This window comes from Ipomoea triloba, chromosome 12 (assembly GCF_003576645.1).
Source record: "Ipomoea triloba cultivar NCNSP0323 chromosome 12, ASM357664v1".
NCBI lineage: Eukaryota > Viridiplantae > Streptophyta > Magnoliopsida > Solanales > Convolvulaceae > Ipomoea > Ipomoea triloba.
In genome coordinates this window covers 6,600,834-6,627,622 of record NC_044927.1, presented here as the reverse complement: position 1 = coordinate 6,627,622, position 26,789 = coordinate 6,600,834, and the positions used below count along the sequence as shown (strand labels likewise).

The 26,789-nt window shown below is 36.3% G+C and overlaps 2 protein-coding genes across 6 annotated transcripts; one reads left to right on the top strand and one right to left on the bottom strand.

Moving 5' to 3' along the window:
- The first annotated feature begins 2,534 nt into the window (after positions 1-2,534).
- LOC115998916 lies at positions 2,535-3,618 on the top strand. Its single transcript, XM_031238586.1, has 2 exons — positions 2,535-2,739; positions 2,789-3,618. The coding sequence occupies exons 1-2, from the start codon at positions 2,535-2,537 to the stop codon at positions 3,616-3,618; spliced, it is 1,035 nt and encodes a 344-aa protein (XP_031094446.1).
- A 1,071-nt stretch (positions 3,619-4,689) lies between these two features.
- LOC115999221 (transportin MOS14) lies at positions 4,690-26,789 on the bottom strand. 5 transcript variants are annotated; one of them, XM_031239051.1, is made up of 24 exons: positions 26,377-26,789; positions 25,562-25,660; positions 25,244-25,468; positions 25,018-25,137; positions 22,036-22,119; positions 21,836-21,895; positions 21,540-21,668; positions 21,357-21,418; positions 20,743-20,799; positions 19,664-19,787; positions 19,215-19,349; positions 16,813-16,890; positions 15,922-16,035; positions 14,578-14,657; positions 14,117-14,252; positions 13,649-13,798; positions 12,742-12,827; positions 11,462-11,649; positions 10,482-10,574; positions 9,115-9,302; positions 8,885-8,996; positions 6,702-6,886; positions 5,674-5,790; positions 4,690-5,209 (listed from the first exon to the last, which is right to left on the bottom strand). In XM_031239051.1, the coding sequence occupies exons 1-24, from the start codon at positions 26,590-26,592 to the stop codon at positions 4,985-4,987; spliced, it is 3,063 nt and encodes a 1,020-aa protein (XP_031094911.1). In that variant the 5' UTR covers positions 26,593-26,789; the 3' UTR covers positions 4,690-4,984. The 5 variants fall into 5 exon arrangements, with proteins under 5 accessions (XP_031094911.1, XP_031094912.1, XP_031094914.1 ...); XM_031239052.1 differs by having other exon boundaries at positions 25,244-25,465; XM_031239054.1 differs by having other exon boundaries at positions 25,244-25,379.

Here is a 26,789-nt window from a genome sequence, read left to right as displayed (position 1 = left end):
CAATTTTTTGTTTTGGTGTACTCAGGTTCTCCCGTTTCTACGTGGCCATGATCTCATTGATCTTGTTGATGGATCGTGTCCTTGCCCGGAGGAGTTCCTCCCTGCCGTGTCTGCTGCTACCTCGTCCGCTGCTGCTGCCCGCGTTCAGAATCCGGCGTTTGTTGCGTGGTCTCGCCGTGATCAAGGGTTGCTGTCTCTCCTGGTTTCTTCGCTGTCCGAGGAGGTGCTCTCCATCGCCATCGGCTGTCGGACATCGAAGGAGTTGTGGGATGCCATGTGTCTTACAGGTCTTCTCCATGTGTCTTTCTGGGCTATCCTGATTCGTTTCGGGGTTATAGGTGCATGGACCTGCGTACTAATAAAGTTTTTGTGTGCCGTCATGTGCGGTTTGATGAAGCTGTGTTTCCTTTTGGTGCTAAGTCTGTTTTGCAGGCTCCATCAGAATCTATTGCACGACCTTGGGCTGAATCTGTTTTTCATCCTGTGGCTGATCCATCTGTGGTAGCTCCCTCGCCTCCTGCTGATGTGGCTCAGAAGAGGCCTCGTGGTCGGCCACGTGGTCGTACTGTGCGTCCCACGGAGAGGTCTCACTCCATGGCCACTAGGAGTCGGTCTGTGGCTCCGGTTGCGGGTTTGACTGTGCAAGTTTCCTCTGTTGATCCTACTTGTTATACTCAGGCAGTCAAACACTCTGAATGGAGGGAGGCAATGGATCAGGAGTTCAATGCCTTGTTGCAGAATCAGACATGGTGCTTGGTTCCTCCCACTGCGTCTATGAATATTATTGGCTGCAAGTGGGTGTTTCGCACGAAAAGGAAGGCTGATGGATCTGTTGAGCGCTACAAGGCCAGGCTCGTGGCTAAAGGGTTTAATCAGGTCCCGGGTCAAGATTTCTTTGACACTTTCAGCCCGGTGGTTAAACCTACTACAGTCAGGTTGTTGCTCTCTCTTGCTCTTTCTTCTGGTTGGCTAGTCAGGCAATTGGATGTGCATAATGCATTCCTTAATGGTAATCTTACAGAAACTGTTTACATGCGTCAGCCTCCGGGGTATGTTGATTCTCAGCACCCTGATCATGTTTGCTTGTTGAAACGCTCCCTGTATGGTTTGAAGCAGGCTCCCCGGGCTTGGTTCACTCGTTTGCACACTTTTCTATTATCTGCTGGTTTTAATGCCTCTAAAACTGATGTTTCGTTATTTTATTATTTTCGTGGATCGGCTACTGTTTACCTGCTTGTTTATGTGGATGATATTCTTGTTATGAGCAATGAGCATGGTGCATTGGAGGCTTTGCTCTCCAAGCTCTCTAGTACTTTCAAGATTAGAGATCTTGGTGAGCCTGGGTTTTTCCTTGGGATTGAAACAGTCAAGTGTGCAGATGGAGTGTTGCTTTCTCAGCGTAGGTATATGACTGACATACTTAAACGAGCTGGTATGATAGACTGCAAACCTGTGTCTACACCTACTACGACTTCAAAGACAATATCTACCTGTACAGATCCATATGATGATCCCACGCAATACCGGAGCATTGCAGGTGCACTACAGTACCTAACTATCACGAGACCAGATTTATCCTTTGCAGTTAATCTGCTTTGTCAGCACATGCATGCTCCAACCACTGCACACTGGGAACAACTGAAACGTGTGTTAAGGTATGTTAAAGGTACTATGTCTTTGGGTCTGCGATTGAGAAAGTCAAGTTCAGGTGAGCTTCATGCATTCTCGGATTCTGACTGGGCTGGTTGTCCTACGGATAGAAAGTCTACTAGTGGGCATGCTGTGTTTCTTGGAACCAATCTAGTGTCCTGGGTATGCAAGAAACAAAGGACTGTTGCTCGATCTTCTACTGAAGCAGAGTACAAGGCTCTTGCAGATGTATGTGCTGAAGTTCTGTGGATCCTCTCTTTGCTGCGAGAAATAGGAATTTCACCTCTTCCAGTGCCCAAACTTTGGTGTGACAATCTTGGAGCTACTTATATGTGTGCTAATCCTATTTTTCATGCTCGCACAAAGCATGTCGAAATTGATTATCACTTTGTGAGAGACAGAGTGGCTGCAGGAGACATTCATGTGCACTTTATTTCTACTAAGGATCAGCTAGCTGATATTTTCACCAAGTCACTCGCAGGTCCCCGGTTCTGCTTCTTACGTGACAAGCTACAGGTTACTTCCGTACCATCCGCTTGAGGGGGAGTATTAGGACTCTACATAATAGAGTCATACTATAAGTCTTAGTCCTAGTTTACTTATGATTCTCAGTCCTAATTTACTTATGATTCTCTTGTATATATACTCTTGTATTCCTACAGTTATATTTTGTGAACTCTAATACAAACATAATTGTTCTCATCAGGTGCTGTAGCCTGTGAGGTTCAATCACTGGCCATTCCATGTTGTTTTATATGGAGTGAGGGAGTGGGGGAAGCTTACGCCCCAAGTAATTGGTGATATTATATAAAGTTGATGGTATTTCTTAATTCAGTATCCTTTCTCTTTCCCTTTCTTTTTCTCTCAGCTCTCTTGTAACAACAATGGCAACGGAGGAGCAAAGAAGAAAAGCTATGAAAACCCGATACGAAAATCGAAAGGCTAGCGTCCTGAAAAAGGGTAAAGAACTGTCTATGCTGTATGATGTTAAGGTGTGTGTCATTATGGTTTCCCCGGATGGGAAATTGGAGACTTGGCCCGACAACCTTAATGATGTGAAGGCAGTTCTAAGTGCGGTGAAGGAATCTCGTAAGCCCATCCGTTCTCAAAATCTCCGGGAAATTGGAGATCGCAGCAGGTTGTGTTCAAGAATCAAGATTCCCAAGTCCGTTAAAGGCAAGGAAATACGTAGAAAATTGCGGGAATAATGGTGCGGGTGTTGTGGACGAGGAGGAATTGTATGATGTTTCTGGAGCCGATCAAGAAAATAATAATGCGAAGCAGGACAACAATTTTGGAATAGGCATTCCTGGAAAGAGCCTTGTTGATGATATGAGGGTAAATCAAACGCCCACTTCTCATTATTCTTATTATCAATGGAATGAGAATGGGAATGGGGAGAGTAATTGTGAGAAATTTGGAAAGTACATTGGAGATATGGTGAGAAATCAAGAGTGGTCTTATTATGGGTGTGGAGGTAGTAGCAGCGCTATGAACCCTAAAACCCAGTTTTGTAATATGCAACCAAATCAAGATACCTGCAGTGCTATGAACCCTAAAACCCAGTTTTGTAATATGCAACCAAATCAAGATACCTGCAGTAGTCCTGATCAGTATGAGATAGGGAGTAGCAGTACAAGTGGACTCAACTTCTCAAATCAACAACAACCCACTCCTCTTTTTGCTTATCATCAACAACAGTATGTTACTTATAATAGCAGTGCTTTAAACACTACTGGAGTCAATAATAATTTGGTACACCCAAATCAACAACCCACTCTTGCTTATCAACAATATCCCAGTGCCTTGAATTCAGGAGTCAATTACCCAAATCAAGAACCCACTCTCCCTTATCAACAATATCTTATGGGGAACAGCAGTGCCTTCAACTCTGGAGTGAATTATCCAAATCAAGAACCCAGTAGGAGTCTTGCTTATCAGCACTATGACATTGGGATTTGGGACTAGCATAGCAGCAGTAGCTAGTGTACGTGCCTTCAACTTTAGACTCAACTTCTGTATTCTACTAATATGCTGCCAAATCAGCATCCTCGTCCCTTCTAATGTTAGTTTCTGCGTAATTCTTTCTTTTTTAATGAATTCTTAGTTTATTTTCATGATTATATATATATATATATATATATTTGTTATCCACCTTATTCTCTTCACAACTTAATTTACTTTAATTCTATTCATCAAATATAATTTTTCATATATTATAATTCAATTTTAACTATAATACAAACATTGTCAAACATAACCAAACCAATTTTTATTGACATGCTAATAAAAACAATAACTATAACAAACACGTTCACGAACATATTTATCAATATTTGTGAATATACTTTCGTTCACGTTCATGGATATATTTATAACTCTTAATAACAAAAAGCATGCACATGTTCATGATCACAAATTCGTTTGTGAACAAAAAATAATCTATGTTCACAAACAATAACCAAATAAACAACACAACACCTATTATATATATATATATATATATATATAAGGGATCATATGCAAAGCTTCTCCCAAGGTGAAACATGCGTATTAATCACAGTCATCCATCTAATGTTCATTACTTGATTTTGGTCGTTGATTCCAATTTTTGTTTGCACTTTTGTTTGCATTGTACAAAAATATAGAGCACAAACGCAAGTTCAATGAAGTTTTTCCTAAGGTTGACCATGTTTTAAAATCATCCTCTTTTTGTCGAGTTCTACTATATATGCTTCTAAATTTTACTCTATTTTTACTCGTTGATGTGGCAAACATAACATGATATTTTCATTATGTGAGTCTCTAAAAAAGTGTTCACAACTAAAATTTGAGTGATAATAAAATTTGTGGCTAAAAAATGATAATAAAATTTGTGAGTAAAAAATGAGAGCTACATAGTATTTTCCGTTTCAAAAAGTGATTCATTGAAGGCAATTTCCCAGCAGGATTTGGAGGCCCAGCAACAGAAGAGTATATCCATAACCCAACTTTCAACATTACACAAAATAAGAAAGACGGAGTAACAAACAAAGAGTATATATGGAATCAGACTTCTTTTCCCTCTTATTTACCTTCTCCTGTTAAAACATCTATTACAACTATAGCTGCTGATAGCTATGGTAAATGGGATGTTACTTTACAAAATTCCTCATAGTAAACAAAATTGGGGATAACTACAGAAATTATGATCCAAAAGAATGCATACTATTTTACTTGGATCAAAATGATATCACAAAAGGCCTAAAAATATGCCATACACAAGGAAGAGAAATCTCAAGTTGGCAAGACTTGCAACTTGATTAGATTAGTTTATCAACACTCCCTATACATCTCAAGTCAGATTCGAAATATTACGATGCCCATCAGCAAATTCTCGGATCAGGCGTTTCAAAGTTCTCCCCCCTTTCCCTTGCATATGACAATAATCTTTTGCTCTTCCATTGCATTGCCTGGACTCAATGTAATCTGAAGCTGCAGCCATAAGAGCCTTGAGCCATATTGGGACCAGGGATTCAGCTTCACCCTGCTTTAGGTACTCCGAAGGTAGAGTCTGCACCTGCAAATAACTCAAATAATAAATAGATAATTAACCTTTTGTATATTTCTTCCTCAGAGGGGGGTATTCACTTTTTGATTGGAACAATGATGTGGGAATGAAGAAATATACACACTAAATGGTTTTCCATCTCTTCCCCTTGACTATAATTTTCTTCCGTTGCTCTTTTTTAATTTTCTGTTGTCCTTACTATTTCATCATATAAGATTATTTCCTCTTCCTAGTTATTGTAATCTTGTTAGTTCCATTTGTTCTTTTCCCTCAGTTGGCTTGTTGCTCTTTGCTTTTTAAGCTCTGGGAACCGTTGATAGTTCAATGGTTTCGAATCGGATTTTACAGACTCAGGGATCAAAGACTTCTCTGGATAAAGTAGCTGGTGAGTGGTGAGGCTTTAACTGGATGGTTTACCGATGCAAATAGAATTGAATATGTACATGCTAATTCACACACACACACATACTAACCGCAGAGTGTAGCCATCCATGCAAAGACTCCCAACAAAGAATAGCCTTCCATGTTGTTCTTTCGTTTACACTGCACACAGCAGCCAATTGCTGAAAGACAGTTGCAGACTTGTGAACCTGCGAAGAATGGCTAGTGTTAATCTCATAGCTTGATAGGACTCTAAAATCTCATCTTGTTATCAACTAATGTAGACATCAATAGGCAATGTTAAATTAAAGGTCATAAGTCATAACCAGTGCACAGAGCGACCACATTACTTTGCCAATAGACCCAAAGCAATTACAGAATTCACCAAGGGTAATAGGAAAGCCATTACAGAGACCTCTCAAAAAAAAATAATAAAATAAAAATCCACCCATCATACAAAACATTCAAATAAGTGAGTGAAACAGTGAAGAGAAAACATCCAAAATTTTCCAAGGTTTCGCTTTCCATTGAAAAATGGAAAACATATTTGTTAGTTGTAAACATGCAATTAATTTCAGATTAGAAATATAAGAACACATTCAAATATTTTTGGTGGCATAAAAGTCCACAGAAAGCCAAATATGAAGTTTCCATTTCATGTAGGAACATTGGGTCAGGTTTCATATTATTTTGAATGACATCCATCCAGTCCCTAATAGTGAGTGATTAGGTGGTGGGCAGTAGTGACCAATGTCTGATGGTGGACAGATTGAAGATTAAAGGCAAGCAGTGATGGTGGGTAGGGAGGGCATGAGATAACAGTTATTGGTAGAAATGGTGGTAAACTGGCCATGGGTAAGAGTTCATGTGTGTTTCTGAAATTCATTTGTTAAGTTGGAAAACTGCAAATTATCTTTTTTTTTTTCCACTTTAGAAAAGAAAATAAGGTTGCATAGAGCATGGAAATCAAGAAAACTGTATTTCATGTGACACAAATGGCATGATAAGAAATGTTGATGAGCATAATACATTTGCATATAGCATCCTTGGTGTGGTGTATCAGATAACACTATCTTCCTATAGTTGCTGAAAGAAGAAGTTGGAGGATCCAAGACCTCACCCTTGACATTGCAGATACACCAAGCAAAGCATAGATCAGATTCGACACAAGCCCCTCGCCGCTGTGGGATATGACTTTTATTGCCATAGCTTCAACTGACCTTTCAGAAATGCATGCTATGGGTTGCATTTCAGACACGTGTGCTACAGATTCCAATAATGCAGTGAGGCTGACCTCCAAAAAATCTGGCAAATGAGAATTAGTTGGTGCTTCAATAAACAGTCCACAAATCTATATTATCCACATTATAAATTTATAATTTTGGCTAAGTTAAAGAAACATGCAATAAAGAAATATGGAGTACACACACACACATTAGTGAATTGGTGAACCATGGTAAACCCAAGATTTACCCCCTCAACTTGATCAAAGGATTTCAAAGCTACAGATTCTACTGAAACTCTCCCAAGCCTGCAAAACCATTGATGTCAAACCTACAACTCTAACTTGAAAAAGAAAAAATCTCCTATATTTGACATTTGACAATGACATGGAATTTCACTTGTGTATATTGGGAGATGATTCATCTGGGCATTGCATTCCTGCATTCATTAGAATTCGTTCATGTTTTACATCAATCAACTTAAGACTCTATATCTTGCATCTTGACAGTTTAGTTACCAGGGCACAGACCACAAATTGATATATCACCAGCTAACTACAGTAAGCTTTGTCTATTTTGCATTAACCGTTATCTGGAGTCATAGTGACGTATCCAGGATTTTTTTTAGAGGGGGCAAAGCACAATATAATATTGTACAAAGAGTCCACAGTCGCCTTCACTGAGGCTCGAACTCACTCATTTCCATGTGGAAGTGTAAACCAAGTGCCACAAGGTTCAAATACAAATATCAGATACGAATAAATTGTTAAATTACAAAATACATTATAAATATTGTTGGATATAGGCGGAAAATAAAACGTATCAAAACTTTATAAAAATATTCATAACGCTATGTAAAACATAATTAATTTGATAAAATAATTCAAATAGAAAACACATTATAAATTATACATCTTATTATTAATATATATATATTAAAATAATAATAAATTTGATAAAATATATATATATATATATATATATATATATATATATATATTAAAAAAGGAAGAAAGCTATATATGTACATATTCGAACCCTCGCCATTTTCTAGACAAAACCGCACGCCTACCAACTCTGCAAGCTTAACAATTGGTTTTTCTTATCTATTTATATATATTTATATATAAAACATATACTATATATACATATATACATACAAAGGCTATATATGGGGTGGGGGTGGGGTGAGTGGGGGCAGCTGCCCCCACTGCCCCCACAGTGGTTCCGTCTATGTCTGGAGATATACATCATCCCTATTGTAGGTTCTCCATAACACATAAGAATAGAATTAAGGCAGCTTAGGTGTAAATAAAAGATAAGAACACGAAATGAAGAGTATGGTAAAACTTATCTCAAACTAGAAGGATATGAGATTGAGGGTGTAATGGAAGTGCAGATTCAAAACTATGGGTATATGGAAGGGAAACCGGGAAACCTACCATTTTGAGGATTTCTACACTACAGAGAAACTAAAGTATAAAGCAACTCCTAACCCTCTAGGATTCCTTAACTTAAGTTTAGATGACCTTCCTAAACCCAATTTCAGAGCACTTTAACTATTCTAGCAGTACCTTACAAAACATGTTGATAGCTTGACATAAGAGTAGACTAGAGATTTACCACAACTTATAGTTATGGACAAAACTTGAGATTAGAGGAATTAAGATCAATGGGAGCAAAACTGAAAGTGTAACTTTTATCAAATGAAGTAAGAAAGAGGAGGGAATTAATATTCAATGCCAAAAACACCCTAGATTGATTGCTTAAAAAGGATGTTAATCATAACAGTAAATATAAGTTGGGGAAGGTTGAAAAGGAAATTTTAATAGAACAGTGCACTAAGTCTAAATTTTATAGCAAGATCACCCATGTTAAATAGTTCAGCATGTTAGGCAAACAAACTGAGTTTACAATATAAGTTAACTAAGCACAATACAAAAGACACCAAATCTCGTGTCATATATCAAAATTAATTCTTTACTACACGATATAAGAGAAACTTAGTTGCAGATATTATTTGATGAAAAGAAGAAAGCAATAAAACACAATGACATCCTCATTAGTATTCATCACTTACTAGACATAAATGACATTGCAGCTAGTGCTGCACCACGATGCATAGCCGTGCAACATATAGCCGCTTTTTGAAAGGATAACTCAATGATGGAACCAGAGAGTGCTAAGACTTCCTGAATTAGAGAAAGAGCATGTCCAAGAAAACTTGTGAAATATATAAAGGGGATATGCTTACTTTTGTGCATATTAAAATTTCAGAGGATCTAAATTAAGCAAACAAGACATTCACACCTTTGGAGCACATCGGATGAAGGTAGTTGCAAAATTAGTGAAGGCCTCCACCAGATCAGGCTCTTGGTCGCATATATATGAGGAAGTCAGTGACATTATAGATGTTGCATTGATAAATCGATCAAATGTGCTGATGAATAGAGGTCCATATTCTTCTCTAGCGCCAAATTCTTGAATGATAATGGAAGCTGCAAAATTGTTGCAGATAAGGAAATAATACAAAGCTAGCCAATATAAGGCCCCCATTCCCCTCCAACAAACACACATAAAAAGAAGGAAAAATAAATAAACAAAAGAAAATAGTTTGCATCAACACCATCTTCTGTTGCTATATTCTTATTATTATCATTATTATACACTACAATACATATTATTATCATTATTATATTACTCTATATTACATAGATATTATACAGTAAAATAAAAAACAGAACATTCACCAAGTCACAAATTCATAGAAGTTAGAAACTACTTCCTGAAATAACCATGCCAAAAAGAAAAAGATGAAGGTGCCACAAACCCAATGACTGGCCATTTCCAAGTTAGATCTTCAAATAAAAGAAAAGTTGCACAGCCTTTGCTAAGAGGTTCAAAAGTTTCTTTTTTTTGGGGACCACAGCCTTTATTGAGAATCATAATTTTTGGGTACATCTCATGGAAATAGGGGTGGTGAGATTCAAACCTAGGTCTTCACAGCCTGTTCTAAATTGGAGATTAAAATCATAATTTATATGAAAATTTCAGTTTAAGTAAAGAAACAACAGTTCAGGTGTATTTGACTAGATGAATGTGGGGAATATTTACCATTCAATAATGTACTATTGTACTCGGTGCACAAAGATATAAGAAACTACAATAACGAAAGGAACAGATAAAAAATTCATTGAATAGTAATTTTTGAATAATAGAAACCCTAGTTTTATTCCTAGTAGGATTGGGTTTGGTTTCCTATTCATAGTAGGAGATAGTTTACTCCAATTTTCCTATAAATATAGGAACCCTGTACAGTTAAATATACAAAAATACAAAGAGAAAATCTTGTGCAATCTATTAGTTGTAAATTTTAATACAATCATATATTCTTTCTTTGGTTTCTTACATAATTGGTGTTGCCCCCCGTTAGGCCTTTCAATCGCTCAATTTCAACAGTAATTAACTGTATACTGAATTTATATCACAGATTCTGATACTTAAATTACCTAACAATGATGATCTTTCTCATGAATTTTATGGAAGTATACAACCAGGCCAGAGAAAAAGGGCAAACATACTCTTGTCACTCAGTAATTCAGAAATGTAACTTAACCAAGAATGAAGATACCATTGAGAATTCCTTTACAACCTTGTTGGCATGACAAGCATTTTACCTGTTCTAATGTAGCAATCATGATTTTGAAAGGACCCAAAATTGGAAGAGAGACAGTCTAATACTTTGGGCAACAATGGCACAAATGGCTGACCTGCAAGTGGAACAGAATAAGACTATTTGAAGTAAAAGATGGACAAAATTCTTAGTCCAGAAGACTAAACATAAAGCTGTAATATACTAATATACAATGTGAGGGATAAGTAGTTTTAGTTTTGAAATTTGACCCAGTAGTACAAGGATTAGTATTGGAGATAAACCAAAATTTTCACAATTCCAGTTCAGATCCAATTATGGCTTTTTCTAGAATATCCACATGTCTACAATTTTATTATTATTGTTACCATCATCAAACATGAAATGAAAAGTTTAGAAGTCCTGTAAAAAGCCAAGATCAGAAAACAAATTAAAGAAACCAGCTATTCTGCTAGTTTCTTTGAACATCAGAAAGTGATAATTGTCAATGAAAATAAGATTATTAAGCCCACAAAAGATGCCACCAAAGTAAATCTTTCTCCTTTGTAGATTTTCTGTTTAAAAAGTCAATCCCAAATTAATCTTTTCTTTATTTGCACATGTCCAACTTAGCATTCTCTTCTGAGTGATAACAACTTATTTTGTTTCTTCAAAATCATAGACTACCTGCAATAAAGCATCACTGGCTTAATGACCATTTGAGAAATTATCTCCTTTACACCTTTACCAGCATTTTATCATTACTCAAGATGCATGTTCACTTTGCCCATATTATCCAACTACCTTTTACTCTATTATTTACATCATACTTCCTTCTCAATGGAGAACAGAGCCAAGGTACTGGAAGCAGTACATTAGGTAAATATTCATTCCATCTAGTGTTAGTTCTATTTCGCAAGTGTTACTGACTCTGAAAGTGCATTACATGTACTTGGTTTTAGTTCTAGTCAAGCTAGTGTAGCTTACTATTGATAAAACAAGTAGAAAAGGTGAAATTAGCAATACCTGATGATTGAATAGCTTGTGAAAGAGCTTTACAGGCTGCCATTGATAAGCTAGCATTTTCAATATGATCAGACTGAAAGAGTTTCTCAAGCATTTGCCAGAACACTCCAAGCATTGCAAGTAAAGAATTATTAAAACTTGGATCAGTTGATGAATTTGTTGGGTAGTGGCTGAACACAGTTCCCATTCTGAAATTAAATATTCTCAAGGTATTAAGTTGAAAACCTTATCTACTCTAACCAAAAGATTGTTTTACAGTAATAATACTAAAGTTTAATGTTCATGGACTTTGAATTACAGAATCTCGGTCATATATAATGCTAATAGAGCTGGAAGTAGTACTAAAGAAAAGCATTAGAAGATCAATATGAGAAGAACATAAGAATTGAAAAGAGAAAGTAAAACCAAAACTGTTATTGAAATCAAATTGGCCATTAGGAGAAGCAGAAATTTATGAGGCAATCAGCATCCAGTGGAGGTGATCCTTGTTCAACTCAACTCATATTATCTCACCAAAATGGGAGGAAAAAAAAAAATAAAAAACTAAAAATAAGCATGGATCAATAAAGTAAGGCACTAGAAGCTAATAGCTAATTAAATTTGTAATATGAAAGAAAGGTTAAGCATACCAATGCACAAATGCTGGTGAGTTTAAGGGTGTTTGGAAACCTGGAAAATGATTTCCAGTGTTTGGGAGAGGGTGAAAAATTAAAGTCAACGGAAAATGATTTATGGTCAAAGGGAAAATAGCTTGGTTTTTCTGGAAAATGACTTTCCCTTTATTTTGGGGAAAGTCATTTTCCGGATCCATCAGCTTCTTCTTCCTACTTCTTCTGAGAATGCTTCCTTGACTTTCTTCCACCATCCTCCGCTTTCTACTTTGACTGGTTTCAAACGAAACCATACTGGTTTTTGCCGGAAACCAGTACAAACCAGACTGGTTTTGTCGGAAACCAGTAATCTTTTTTTTTTTTTTTTAATATTTTGTTTGTTATTTGGAAAAAAAATAGTTGGGCAAAACATAGCTGTTGTCAAATCTTTTTTAGTTAACAATAATTAAAATTTTAATATACAATTCTGCTTATTTTCCAGAAAATGAACCAAACACAGACAGTTTTCTGGAACGCAACCAAGCACGAGAAATGAAAATGTTTTCTGGAAAATGACTCATTTTCCAGAAGTCATTTTCCTGGTTTCCAAACACACCCTAAGTTTAAATTGAGGAAAATTTGAGTGAGCATAGAAGAAAGAAGAAACTAACAAAAGTGACAAGATCAAACCTATGCAGCCCTCTTCTAGCAGAGTTGACAACCTGAGTATAAGTAGCTGGGTCTTTTATCAAAGGATACTCCTGGTTTTCATCAATCTGAAACAAAGAAATGAATTTAGGTTGAGCGATTCAGAAGAAAAATTATTACCACCCAAAAAAAAAAAAAGAAAAAGAACATGATGAAGAAGATTGTTCAATTTTATGCAAATTGTTAACAGAGAAGAATACTAGTAAAAATTCTGTGAGAACTGATAAGGCTTCTAAAACTTACTAGAAGACACTGAAACACTGAAAAAAAATCGATCACATTCACAAGAAATGGATAAATATGTTCTAAAACTGACTAAAAATCATGTGCATCTCAAATAGAGAAAAAACATACAAGTCATAGGAAATAATGCGGGTCAGTAAATCCTCAGGCACAAAAAAAATAAAAGGAAAGCTCAAAGCCTCAAATATAGAAAGCTATTCAAGCTCACTAACAATTAAGCTTTGGTTTGGAAGGATACATTTCTTCAAACTAGATTGAAACTACAAAAGTTATCCTCCCATCAATAAAAAAATAAAAAAAAAAAAACATTTATTAGAAAACATCTGAGCATCCCATAATCCCTCTCAATGAATTGTCATTTTCAGCTGGAAATATTACAATGCATGTTGATTCTTAGTTATTGCTGTTTTGCTGCACATGAGAGCTGGTCACGTAACAGGAGAAGAAGACACTACCTTATCATGGAAGTCCTAAGAACCAAAGATAAGTTATTCGTAAATTAAGTAACGACATTAACAATTATATGAAGAAGTTAAAGGCAAATGCTTTTTCACACAGGCTTGAAAAGGCAAAACAACCATGGCATGTTCAGTGTAATCATCATTTACGTTCATCACCAAGAACAGAAATGAAAAGTATGACTCACAAGTTTGCCAACAGCTTCATAGCTAGGAGAGAGTAATCTAGAAAACAAAGTATTCTTCAATTCCTCATTAGGAACAGAGCCAACTATCAGTGTGATTGCAGCAACTACTTCCTCCTCATTCTCTAGTGGTAAAACCCACTCTTCCAAACCCTAGGAACCAATGATTACGAGAAGGATAAGGACGAGAGAAAAATAAGTGAAAACGTCAATATAGAAGTGTAATTACAGTGGATAGGCATACCAACATCAACACATATGTATGTATTTACAGGGAGACAGTTGACAGAGGTGATTTGACCATACTGTGTAGTTTTTATTAAATGAATACATGAACTGTATTTCCACAAAATACTTTGCATTTTCCAAAATAATACATCATACATTCATGCAAAAGTAGATGGACTGAAACCAAGCCCCTGAACCACTAGATGAAGTATCAAGAAGTTAGAGGCATATGGTAGAACAAACCTCCCCTATCCAAATTAAGATTTCCAAACATGAAGGCTCGTACATTAGTGCAGGCACATCTTCACATAACTTTCGCAAAGCACAGGCACAAGCAGATGAACAAAACGACTGCGCAATGCCTGTTGCAAGAAATGATCTGGAAATAGTAGATCAGCCAATCATTCATACAGCAATGAAAATTTTCTGTGAGCAAAGGGAAGGAAAGTTCTACAGGATATAGTGATTTGAGTCCAATCTTGGTTCCTATTTAAGTGAAGCAGCATTGGATATTTTGACGACAAGGTGTGCTGTAAGCATTATAAATGTCCTAAAGCCCACAAATTTCACTGTACTGAAGTGACCAGGTCAAAAGTCATTGGTTCAATTTTAGGGTTATACTTTAAAATTGTGCAGATCATGGTAGCTTTGTATATAAATGTGGCTGTGCTGTATTAGGTAGAATATAAAAAGGCAGCTCTTACAGTAATGGTCGGGCATCAGATAGAGAAGCTGATATTAGTTTGGAATAAGAGCCAACAACATCCGCTAGTGACTTGTAAACCTGCAAGCAAAAATCATAATAGAATAAAAATAGGTAGGCCAAGGACTTCCATAGTTCCATACCCGTACCGGCTGTACAGTAGAAGAATGCTAAACCAACAACATTTTGTGGCTTTGTTGTCATGGTTAAACATGGACCAGGAGAAAAATTTACTTCCTGGTCTCAATGACCAAGCAATTCCACAAAATTTCATGTATGAAAAAAGTACCTTTTTCCTAAATCATTTGGATGGAGAATGCCTTAGGATGCATTGAAGTTATATTTTCATGTTGGATTAAGTGTTCCATCTAAGCTCAAAGCTTAAGCTGTTAGAGAAGGTTGACATACATTATTTCTGTATTATCTTACATTGATTTATGGGATGCATGGCACATTGAGTTATAGTTGGTAGGGCTTCTACTAGTTTTAAATATTCACTTTTTTGTGTATAAATGGACAACTTTCGGATTAATGTGGCGTTTGAACATCTCTTCTCAGGATTGAATGGATTCTTCTCCAACCCAACTCCCCCTCCTGGCTCATCTCTTCTTCTGCCACATCACTATTCTTATTCTTTTTTTGTATTCTTCATATTTCCTCCTGTTTTATACAATGTTTAAAAAGGAGGTTTTGAGGCACACCTCAGTCCGAGGCAATGCTGTTATGCTACAAGGTGTACGCCCTTGTCTCAGAACAAAGGGGGTACAACTCCTGCAGACGAAGCACACGCTTTTTGTGGCGGTTTTTAAGGCGTCAATGCGTGGACAGAGCAACGTGACCATGACTGGGGACTTCAGAGACCGGGATAATAGTTTAAATTACTCCATAAGTCTAAGAGACAGGAGATATTAATTACACACTCTAGAAGACTAGAACCTCTAGAAACTAAGAGTTAAAATTCTAGAACTCTACAACTATCTTAAATATTTTTTTATTAATTATATAATTAGTAATAGATAATAACATTATTTCATACATATATTAATTTAATATATTAGATATTTTAATTTAATTATTTTGGGGTCCATTTTGAGCCTTACACCTCAAAGTGATTTTAATTTAATTATTTTGGGGTCCATTTTGAGCCTTACACCTCAAAGTGCCTCAAGGCTTACACATTGCCTATCGAATACAAAATTCCTTGAGGCCCGTGTAGGCGTGTACACCTTTTTAAACCTTGGTTTAATCCTTACCATGTGCAAAGTCAGCCAGAGTTAATGTATTTAAGAAAACTGGACAGTGACAACAGCAAAAGGAATATAGGCAAAGAATATATCTCACGTACAATTCTCATGAAGCCCTTTAGTTCGTCAGGTGTCTTACTGGACAAAATTGTCACCAAGTGCAGTATAAAAGAAAAATCAAAGTATGGTGCTTTGCTGAGAATTTCCTCAGCTACCTGAAATATTAGAGAAGGAGAAAACTGTTTAACAGAGTTTAAAGCATGTTTGACCAGTTCAGTAACGATAACATTCTCTGGTTTCTAGAAAAAAGAAGTAAAATAGAGTTTTCTATTCAAAAGTAACTATTTTCCAAATTAGAAAACAGAAAATTGAAAAACAAGAGAATTTGAAAAACACTTTTTAGTACTTTAAAAATTTTCAAAATACAAAACCTGCATAGTTTCACTTACGATCACCATCACAGTTACCTACAGCGTCCATCCCACCTATCTACCTATCACTACCTTAACCTACCTACCGCCCAACCACCACCATCACCTTCATTACCGTCTTCTTTTCTTCCACTCACCCTACCTATCTTTATCATCACCTACCTATGTTACCTCAACCTCAGCTACCCACTCTCCATTACCATTACTATTTCCTTCCATCCACTACTACCTGCTTATTTACCCCTAGCATCACCTACCTTTGTTACCTCACCCCTAGCTATCTACACCCTACTGCCTACATAGTACATCCTATCCACCAGCACTTGATACCATTGTTGCTTACCACCCACATTTGTGTTTTTTATATGGAAAAAACAATTGAATTTCAAATAACTTTGTATTTTCTAAATTGGAAAAAATTGTAAACATGTCAAGCTTTTCAATAGAAAATAAAAACTAGAAATTTCTTTTTTAAAACAAAAGATGAAAAAATGGAAAACATTTTCTGCAACTAAACTGGCTTTAACATTTGATTTAAAATTGCACACTTCAGTTACTAACCGCATTAAGAGCAAAAATTTTAGCCTCAACCTCCTTCCAGGGAATATGTGCAGTAGTCATCCATCCTCCTACAAATATCTGATATTTGATGTTCATAAGAAATGCAACTGGTATGAAAGCGAAATGTAAGAGTTTGAAACTTATTGTAATAGAAGATTGAAATTTATGGCATTGTTATAAGAGATTAAAATATATGGTGTCATTATTTCTCCAGTGTTCAGTTGTTTTTGACATACAACAATTATATATGAAACATGGCCACATCTGAATCACTGTCAAGCAAGTGTCAAACAACTTCAGGACAATTTTATGGTTCATAAACGTCAATAAAAATTGTTTTGAAAAGTATAAAGATCAAGGAAGAAGAGAAACATTGTTAAATAAAAACTAGATGAATCCTTTTGGAGATTGCTCACTGCTTCACAAACATTTATCAACCTAGTTATTTCCTGTGTGTTTGTGTTACCCCCATTAGAGTGTCATTTGACCAATGTTGCAGGTTTAGAATGGTGGGAGGAAAGTTTTCAGTTTGTTATGGAATATATAAGTAATATGGAATCTATATATTAGGCAGCCTGGAGATTTAGGGTTTTGAGTAGGTAGTCATATGGAAACGTGTTTCCTTATTAGAAGTTTTCTAGCATGTATTTATAGGGCTGTGTATTCCCCTTTCTAACACAGATGTATAAACCTTCTATTCACTTTCTCCTCCTCCATCTCCAATTCTTCCATGGCAACTGCCGAGGCCGCCACGGCACCTAGCAAAATCCAGGAAGTAGTAATCTGAATGCTTTTCCATACACTTGACCAGAGCAGTGTCAACTCCAAGCATTTTCCCTCCTAGTCCTCCTCCTTCTCACATTCTTCCACGCACTTATTCCACTCGATAAAGGGCTCTTTACACGCACCCCTCTTCATAAACACGCAAAACGAGCATTCTCCTTCTTCATCTTCTTCTCCTTCTGCAATTTCATCTTGGGATTCTTGACTGTTCTTCTCTGCCGGAGGATCTGAGGAGAAGGGGACTAAAGATTCTGGGGTTTCCGACTCTGGGTTGCCGTCGTTTTGGCTGGAGTTTGACGGAGATGGCGTGGTGGAGTAATTGTTTCCCATGGCTGATCTATGCTCTTGAAGGTTTCAGAGGAAAAAGTGTCTGCAAATGAATTTGCTAAGTTGGAATCCGTTGATTGTTTTGGTGTTGTCACCCCTTTTGATTCCCATTGTTGTTTGGAGCATGCTTCCCTTCCGTTGGTAAAGAAATTTTGTCCTCCTTTTCGGAGTTTGTCTTCTTTACATTGTGTGTCCAAGCTTGTTCGGTCCACTTTGTGTTCACCCGGAGTTTTCCAGCGGTATTGTTGGCGTCCAAGCTTCCGTTTCAGGGGGAGTATCCAATCCACAAGCTTGTTCGGTCCATTTTGAGTTCACCCGATTGTCTGTGGTATTGATGGCGCCTAAATGAGATATGAGTTTGTTATTTTTGAGTTAGTTATTTGTGTAACAAGTTGGGCATGATTAATATCTATGCTCCAACTTGAGGGGGAGTGTTATGGAATATATAAGTAATATGGAATCTATATATTAGGCAGCCTGGAGATTTAGGGTTTTGAGTAGGTAGTCATATGGAAGCGCGTTTCCTTATTAGAAGTCTTCTAGCATGTATTTATAGGACTACATATTCCCCTTTCTAACACAGATTTATAAACCTTCTATTCACTTTCGTACAATATATATTTTCTCATTCCTTGATACTTCATCTCTGCTTCCACCCTACTGGCGGGTGGTTGTTATTCTCCACCCGCCAGGCATTTGGATTATTCAAATTCAACACAGTTACCCATGGATGTGCATCAAAGGCAAGTGGTGAAAAGGTTAGTACAAATAATGAAGAATTGCATACTAGAATTTGACAAGTTTAAAGTACAAATTCCGTAAACTGGATAGAGAACAATGATAGTGTTTTGACAGGCAGCCAGATAACATCCATGACGTTGTGGTGCTGAGAGCCTAAGAGGAGTAAGAGCTTGGTTTGGATGTTGTTTTGTCATTTCTTGGAGACTTATTGGAAATCATTAGCAATTTTGGATAAGAACTCACTTAATCTTAAGTGTAGGTTTCTCTTTTTACTTTTTTTTTTTTTAATAAAGTAAACTACAGTTTGTCTTTCTTGTTCTTAACAGCTGTAATGTCATTTAAATTATCTGAATCCAGCAGGCCACATGTTGATGAAATGACAGTTCACATTTTCTGTTAGATTCTCATTATCTCCAATGCAAAAGTCAAAATTTTGGATTTTATCCCCCCTCCCACCCTTCCTCCATACCAGGCATCACTAAATTCAGATCATGCTTAGTTTGTTCAACTTATAATAATTTCAGTTTATAGAGCATAAAAATCCCTTATACCTTTTGGATGAATGGAGCAGGAGATAAAATCTGACAAATATCAACCAAAGCTTCCACCAGATTCATTCTGAATTGTACAAGGCTATCAGGAAGCTCAAGCACCCTACCGCCATCAATAAATGTAGCATCACCCAACTATCGAGGAAAAAAAAAAAGCACAAGAGAGAGAGAAATAGAGTAAATAGCTTTGTCAACATCAGTTCCAAGGTTGGCCTAAATATTAATTCTGAAACACTGAACAATTTAGCAGATTGAAATTTCAGAAAGTACAGAAAAGTAATACTCGCTAGAGTAGATTATCTTAGGAGTTATGAGCAATAATTCTGATGAAGTGCAGGTATTTGTGCTTACAGAATCCGGCACTTCAATTGAAGTGCTTAATAATGCACACAAGTATAGAGATGTTAGCTAAGCAGCCTTTCTTTGCGCACACACACAAGAATGCAAACCTGAGATCGCAAAAGAAGAGCATCCAGCAATGCTGAGAAAACATGAAAAAACATTTCTTCAACATCCTTTCTATTTTCCTGACTATCCACACCAATCCCAAGAATATAATCCATGAGACTACACCTGCAAAATAGTGGAGACAATTTTTTTAAAATGTAATAAATAGAGAAAAAACCATGGTCTGTATGTAGAATAAGTTGATAAAAGTATGTTCTAATCTTCTTTCAGTGGATTTGTCTAGAAGTGGTTCCTCTCTTAACTTTTGTTAGAATAATTAGGAGGGAATTAGACCTCTACCCCAATATATGAGGATGGTTTCCTGACATATACAATTACTATTCCTTCCATTGTTGAGACTGGCTATAAGCCTCCAGTTACACAAGTGTATTCCAGGAGACAGAGATGAGGTTCCACCGGAAGTGAATCCTCCTTCATTTAGAGTCTTTGGCTTCCATTGTTGAGACTGGCTATAAGCCTCCAGTTACACAAGTGTATTCCAGGAGACAGAGATGAGGTTCCACCAGAAGTGAATCCTCCTTCATTTAGAGTCTTTGGCAACTGATCTAGATCTTCCTATTGCCCTCCGAAAAGATAAACGTAGTTGTTGTCATACCATATCTTCATTTGTTTCTTATAATGATTTACCATTGTCCTTCGTGCCTTTATATCTCAACTAGATTATGTGTTTGTACCTAAAACTTTGTCTGAAGCTGTCTCATGATGGGTGGAAGTCTGCAGTCTAATATGGAAGAAGAGATGGTGGCACTTGAGGATAATCATACTTGGGAGTTTGTCTCACTCCCGGATGGTAAGTCTGTGATTGGTTGTAAATGGGTTTATGTTGTGAAAATAAACCCTGATGGGTTTGTTGCTAGGCTAAAAGCAAGGTTGGTATCTAGGGGTATGCACAGACATACTGTGTATATATAGGGCATTGTACAGCACTACAGCTTCATTAAAACACATAGAAATACACAAACTTTCTTCCGATTAACAACTTCATGAGTAAAAAATCTTCTTTATCAATTCAAATGAGTATGGATGTACATATTTTTTAAACAAAGAAAATGATGGCTACCAGAACTGCAAAGTTGAGTCTGCTATCTCCCAGTCTTCACTTGGAAATGCTACACAACTGTCATAAAATATGAAACATCAGATATAGTTAGTCTATCTTGGCGTTTAGTTAATACTCAGTCATCAATGGACTTCAACACACAACAATATGCCAAAGAGGCAAAGAGAGTTTTATGTGTGACAAATAGAGAGAAAGGCTCTAGAGGGCAGAGGCAACGCTTGAATCAGGCCTACTTTACTGTAACGCTTTTCCGTCTAATGAAAGATAGAATGATGGAACTATGAAACTTTCCCTTGAGAAAAGAAAAAATAGACTGTAGTATCACTAGAGCCTGAAATGCCCTTGTTAAAAAATAATTGTACTTGGATACAGTCATATAGAGCATCAAAACAAATGTTCTGATGCTGACACAGTCTTCATTTTCAATTTTTTTCTACAGAAGTAAATCACTAACCCACTTAAAAAAAGGCAAAGGGAAAACATCAAAGAAAGGAAGTTTTCCGATAGAAAAACACCTTGTCATGCAACAGATCAAACACATCACAAGCAGAATGTTTCTATGCACTAGAATGCAGATCACTTCAATATTTCAAAGCATGAATGTTATATCTGACCTCAATAGTGCATCTGTCAGCATAAAAGCTTCAGGACTTGCTTTGACAATCAAAGATGGCGCCTATTATACAAGGAAATTTGAAAAGCTAAAAAAGTTTCACATCCTCAGATAAAAATTTATTACCCATTGTTATCTACATAAAAAAATTCTAAATGTATAGATTTTAATTAAAGATTCTTACAGCATGACCAATTTCAGACATCAAACAAGCAAGGCCACTTATTACAGTCTCATCTCCATTATTAAGTGCTGGAAGGAGGAGGATATCCTTAATATATCCAATTCTGCACAGCAAAACCTGTGGCAATCCCTATAAAAGCAAAGATGAACTATTTAAGTTGTAGAACATCAAAGAACACTGTCATAGGAGGAATTAATTTTTGTCGTCTTTTGTTATTGTGTAAGCACATCAATAGTTCAAAAAGAAAAATTAAAGGCAAAGGAGTCATTAAACATTGATAGATCATCTTTTAATACCTCATGTCGACTCAAAAGTTCAACAAGAATTTCAATTGCCAGACCAAATGAAGATGAAACCTATTAAGAAATTAAATAGCAGTTAATCATTATGGTTTCTCTTAGCAATCATAGCAAATCTTACATATTAATAAAATTATTGTTTCTGATTGCAATGACAACTAATCCTACATATCACTCAGAGTGAGAAAAAAAAATACCTGCAAAGAATTGAAAACAAAATTCATAATTGGATGTGTGGGTAACGAGCCAGGAGAAATCTCTGAGAAGCATCCAGCTCGAACCTGAATGAATGCACACAGCTAAGCTTGAGAGCAGAAGATGAGAATGCAACCAAATTAAGTGTCTATTTGGTAAACAATACAGCTGCAGCATTCTTTCTTCTTTTTTACTTTTTTTTTTTTTTGCAAGTACAATTTAATGGCCATTCATAAATGGAAGAAAATACAAACTTTCATGATTTCAAATTGATTCAAGAAAATTTTCTTTCTATATTATGTTCACATTGTCTTTATGCCTTTCATCAAGCTTCTATTCTCCAACAAATGTCATAAAATTTAACCCTGATCAAGTCATATATAATATCTCATTTTAACTTTCATTCCTAGTCCCCAAAGGAGGAGGGAACAAAAAAAAAAAGACTAGCTATATAAAGCAAACCAATTCTTCTTAACACATTAGAGTGAATGAGAGATAAACCTCCATAAGCTTAGAGCCCATGAAGAGGCTAAAAAATTACTGCTGAATACCAAATAAGCCATGAAAACAGAATAATTTAAGATGCAGAAAGAAATTCATGCTGAAGGAGAAATATGAGAAATGGGAGAAGAATAAAGTTAGTAGAAAAATATGGAAATATTTCAAGAATAGAGATAGTTATAAGAAGAGAGGAATCACAGAAAGAATGCAGGAAGAAGAAGATACCATGAATACTCTAGTTAGAAACTACAATTCTATTGAATCATTCATCCAGGCTCTTGAAGATTTTCTAGCACTAGTATAAACAACCTTGCACACTAGTTAGTATAGAAAAGATTTTACAATCATCTGCTCCTCTCTTTTTTAGTTGGATAGAGAATTTGAAATCCTTCTTGAATTACTATATTCTAAGGGAGCATTTGGTACAAGGGTTTTGTGCTCCAGGGTTGGATTCAAATCCAAAACCTTACTGTTGATAGGAAGGAGGTAGCTAAAAACCATTGCTTGTCTCTTCTATTTCCACAATGTTGTTGGTAAGTTGACTTGAAAATTTTCTAACAGATAATCATTCAAACCTCCCATCTCTCTTCAAATATTTTATAGGGTTTTGTTGCTCTCTTCCATATTATTTTTCAGAAATCAAAATTGATTAGATTTTTCTTATCAGTTACTTGTTTTGTGCGAAGAATCCACTTTCAATAAAAAGGGTTTTACAGGCTCTACTCAGCAAAAGTGAGGATCAGACAATAAGCCTGAGAAGGGTTTTTTTTTCTTTCTTTCTTTTTTTTTTTTTTTGCTTGAGTTCACATTGTGAATTTTTGAAGAACAGTATCTCTAGAAACACACAATTTTTCAAAGTTCTGTTTTCAATTCTAGTAGATTTGCTTGAGAGAATCTATATATGACTTGACTTGATTTTATTTTTAGCCGAGGCTTCATAAATTTATGGGCTACAAGATTGTTCTGTTGATTATACCTGGATGAACCTTTGTGACAATCTGTTTGTGTTCTCCACTGAAACACTATTGGGTTTACTTTAAGTATTTGATTTCAATTTCAATTCCAATTCCAATTCCAATTCCAATTCTCATGTCTAAATCAAACACCCCCTAAGTGTTGTTTCACCCACAGCAATAAACTACAATGTTCAACCTGTATTTTGGTGGTCATAGATGTAATACAGAACTATAGAGAGACTTAACCAATGAAAAGTAGATTATTACCAATCATCCTTTTGTTGATAAGAAGTTTATTGCCAATTATAGAGTAAATTCCACTTTGGTACCACAATTATTGTAGCACTACCAAATTTTGCCCTCGTCTTTCAATTTGACCACATTTCATCTCAAGACTTTGCTGGCAGTGCCACATTCAGCCCTCTGTTAAACATTTCATCCTAAATCTGTAATTTCCAATCATCCTTTTGTTGATAAGAAGTTGATTGCCAATTATAGAGTAAATTCCACTTTGGTACCACAATTATTGTAGCACTACCAAATTTTGCCCTCGTCTTTCAATTTGACCACATTTCATCTCAAGACTTTGCTGGCAGTGCCACATTCAGCCCTCTGTTAAACATTTCATCCTAAATCTGTAATTTCCAAAATCAAGGCTCCTTACTCTGAAATGTTAAACCCATGTAAAAATCACACTCTTCTTCTTTGTTTACTCAAGATAAGCTAAAACAAAAATCTTAAACCCTATTACCCTAACTCATCAAAAATTTCCCAAATTCATCCTAGAACCGAAGCCAATCAAAGGCACATTAATTTGCAGAGGTTATCAGTTTGAGCCCTCAATATATCTCTCAATCACACTTGCCTAATGCGAATTTGAACACCATGAACGATGGATTGAAGACTAAGAAGTGGGAGCTCCAAAATTCCAAAATACAGTACTTTACTGGAGATTTTTGTTTAAGTTGGTTTTTGTTAACAGTAAGCATGGGGACCATTTGTCCCTTTATGTCATTTACTGTATTTCTAGAGAAATATTTTATTAAGTATTCTATTGTATACAAGCCATGTTGTGTATAATATATACATTGTATATATGTGTTCTGTACTTCTGTATATATGGGTCCAAGCTTGTAGAAGAAGATGGTGTCTCACTGTTAATACCCCCAAGTCTTTGCCTTGAGTCTACTGAGATTGAGCTTTGTATATGTTGAATAATATGTGGACATAGAATAAGAGAGAAAATGGAGAAATGTTTAACCTAGTGTTTGCAATTTAGTTTTTTAGTCAGTCATGTTATACCTTCGTCAAAGAAGGGGGGCTGAGAAGTTTGGATTTGGAAATTATAGAATTATCCCTACACTTAATGTTCAATGGATGGAATTTTTAACAAAGTACCGAATGTGGCATTGCCAACAATGTTGTGAACAAAGTGTGGTCAAATTGAAAGATGAGGACTAAATATGCCAATGTCACAACAGTCAATTGTTTTCACAACAGGATAAAAGATATTAGAAACTATCTTACCCAACTTAACAAGCAACGCAGTAGCTTTCTATTCCTATCATGCACTTGAGTACCACTGTCAATATTCTTCTCGCTTTGCTGCAGAAGGAACTCAATAACCATTGAAGTGTGAGAGAGAAGCTGCACTTGACAACATATTCTCAAGTTAGAAAAAGGATGCAGGTCTGGTTTACAGATATTGACAGAAAGCAAATACGACCAACATTTAAATGAGAAATTTCTAAACCTCTCGGCCGTACTCATATCGTTGGACTGAACTTATTCTACAATCTGCATTCTGATCCTCAATAACTTCTGGCAGGACAGTAAGCATCTCCAAAACTGCAATCTTGCCATCGTCTTCACTTTGCAAATTGTGGAGACTGTAAAAGAGCTTTTCAATAGGTTTTCCATGCTCCACGGCATGAAGTATAAGCATAGAAAGAGCAAGACAGATTTGCGTCAACAGCTGCTTTAAGATGAAACAGTCTCAGAAAAATACTATCAGTAAAACCTGAACTGAAGCATATAAGATTAGTATGCTCACAAAATGGTGGATTTTTACCTGATGAGGTCCAGAACTATATCTTTTAGCTGCCAAAAGAAGAGCATTAAGCAGAGCCTCTTTAGCACCCAACTGCAAGTAGCATCCTTCATTTTGTATCTGTAGAGTCGTGAACCAGTATTGGGTTGTTACAAAGACATATGCATATGCAAAGTAACACCACCACCACAACAACAAAACAACAAAAACAAAAACAAAAAAAAAAACAAAAAACAAAAAAAAAACAAAAAAAAAAACAAAAAAAAAACATTGATAACAAGAAAGATGCAGAGAGCACAACTAATAGGTGTTTCTGGTGTTGCAGTAAAGTAACCACATCCCAACAGAGTTTTCAGACACCAATGAAGAGAAGCAGAAGCTGCTGTTTGCATTGCCATTTCACCATGCACACATTCCATAGTTCCCATTAAAAAGGAAAGGAATTATGAAAAATTATGTGAGAGAAACGAAGAGTGGTAATAAATACTAAAGAGAAGGATCAACTCAGTGGTCAGTCATGTTTACTTCAGCTATAGGAACAGCCTAAACCAGCTAGTAGCAATTCTAGCTCTAATGGTTACAATAACAAATAGTGTGATCAACATTCTGCAGCAATTGTAAGTGTATAGAACTGATTACTGAATAGCCAATCCAATCCCTTCACTTGCGGCAATTCTTATGTCCATTATCAGAATGCGAAGAGTATCAAAAAAATAAAAAATTGCAGATTAGACAGTCAAATTGGTCGCAAAAACACATACATTTGGGTGGAGGCACTGTCAACCTGGCACAAAAGTGACAAACGGATTCAGTAACAGAAACAAAATGCTACAGACCTTTCGTTTGAGAACTTGAGCAGCGAAAAACTGGACTTCGTAATCAGAAATGAATTGGTGACGGTGGTCGGAGGTGAGGATCGCGGTGGCGACTTCCCAAGCGGCATCAGTCTGCTGGAATTGGACAAGCCACTGATTAGCAGCTACACGATTGCAGGATTGTGTGTCGTGATTAAGCATGTGAACAGCCTGGGCGACCTTGATTTGCAGCTCCATCTGTGTTCCCCCGTACAAGTCCAAGTACAATTGTAAGGAAGGAAGGAATGAACGAACATAAGTCGTCGATCAATGGAAACGAACGATTGGAGAACGACGCCCGTAACGCCGCATGTCTCTTGGAGGCTTGGCTAATCGACGGCTAAGAGATTCACAGGTGTTGAAAGCAGAAGCCCTAGAAAGGTGAGAAGGGAAAG

Coding starts and splice junctions, on each gene's coding strand:
- LOC115998916 (XM_031238586.1), top strand. CDS start 2,535: ATGGCAACGGAGGAGCAAAGAAGAAAAGCTATGAAAACCCGATACGAA. Junction 2,740..2,788: donor AAGTGCGGTGAAGGAATCTC/GTAAGCCCATCC, acceptor AGATCGCAGCAG/GTTGTGTTCAAGAATCAAGA.
- LOC115999221 (XM_031239051.1), bottom strand. CDS start 26,592: ATGGAGCTGCAAATCAAGGTCGCCCAGGCTGTTCACATGCTTAATCAC. Junction 21,669..21,835: donor AACTTTTGAGTCGACATGAG/GTATTAAAAGAT, acceptor TTGCTTTTATAG/GGATTGCCACAGGTTTTGCT. Junction 13,799..14,116: donor TCTTAATTTGGATAGGGGAG/GTTTGTTCTACC, acceptor ATTGGTTCCTAG/GGTTTGGAAGAGTGGGTTTT.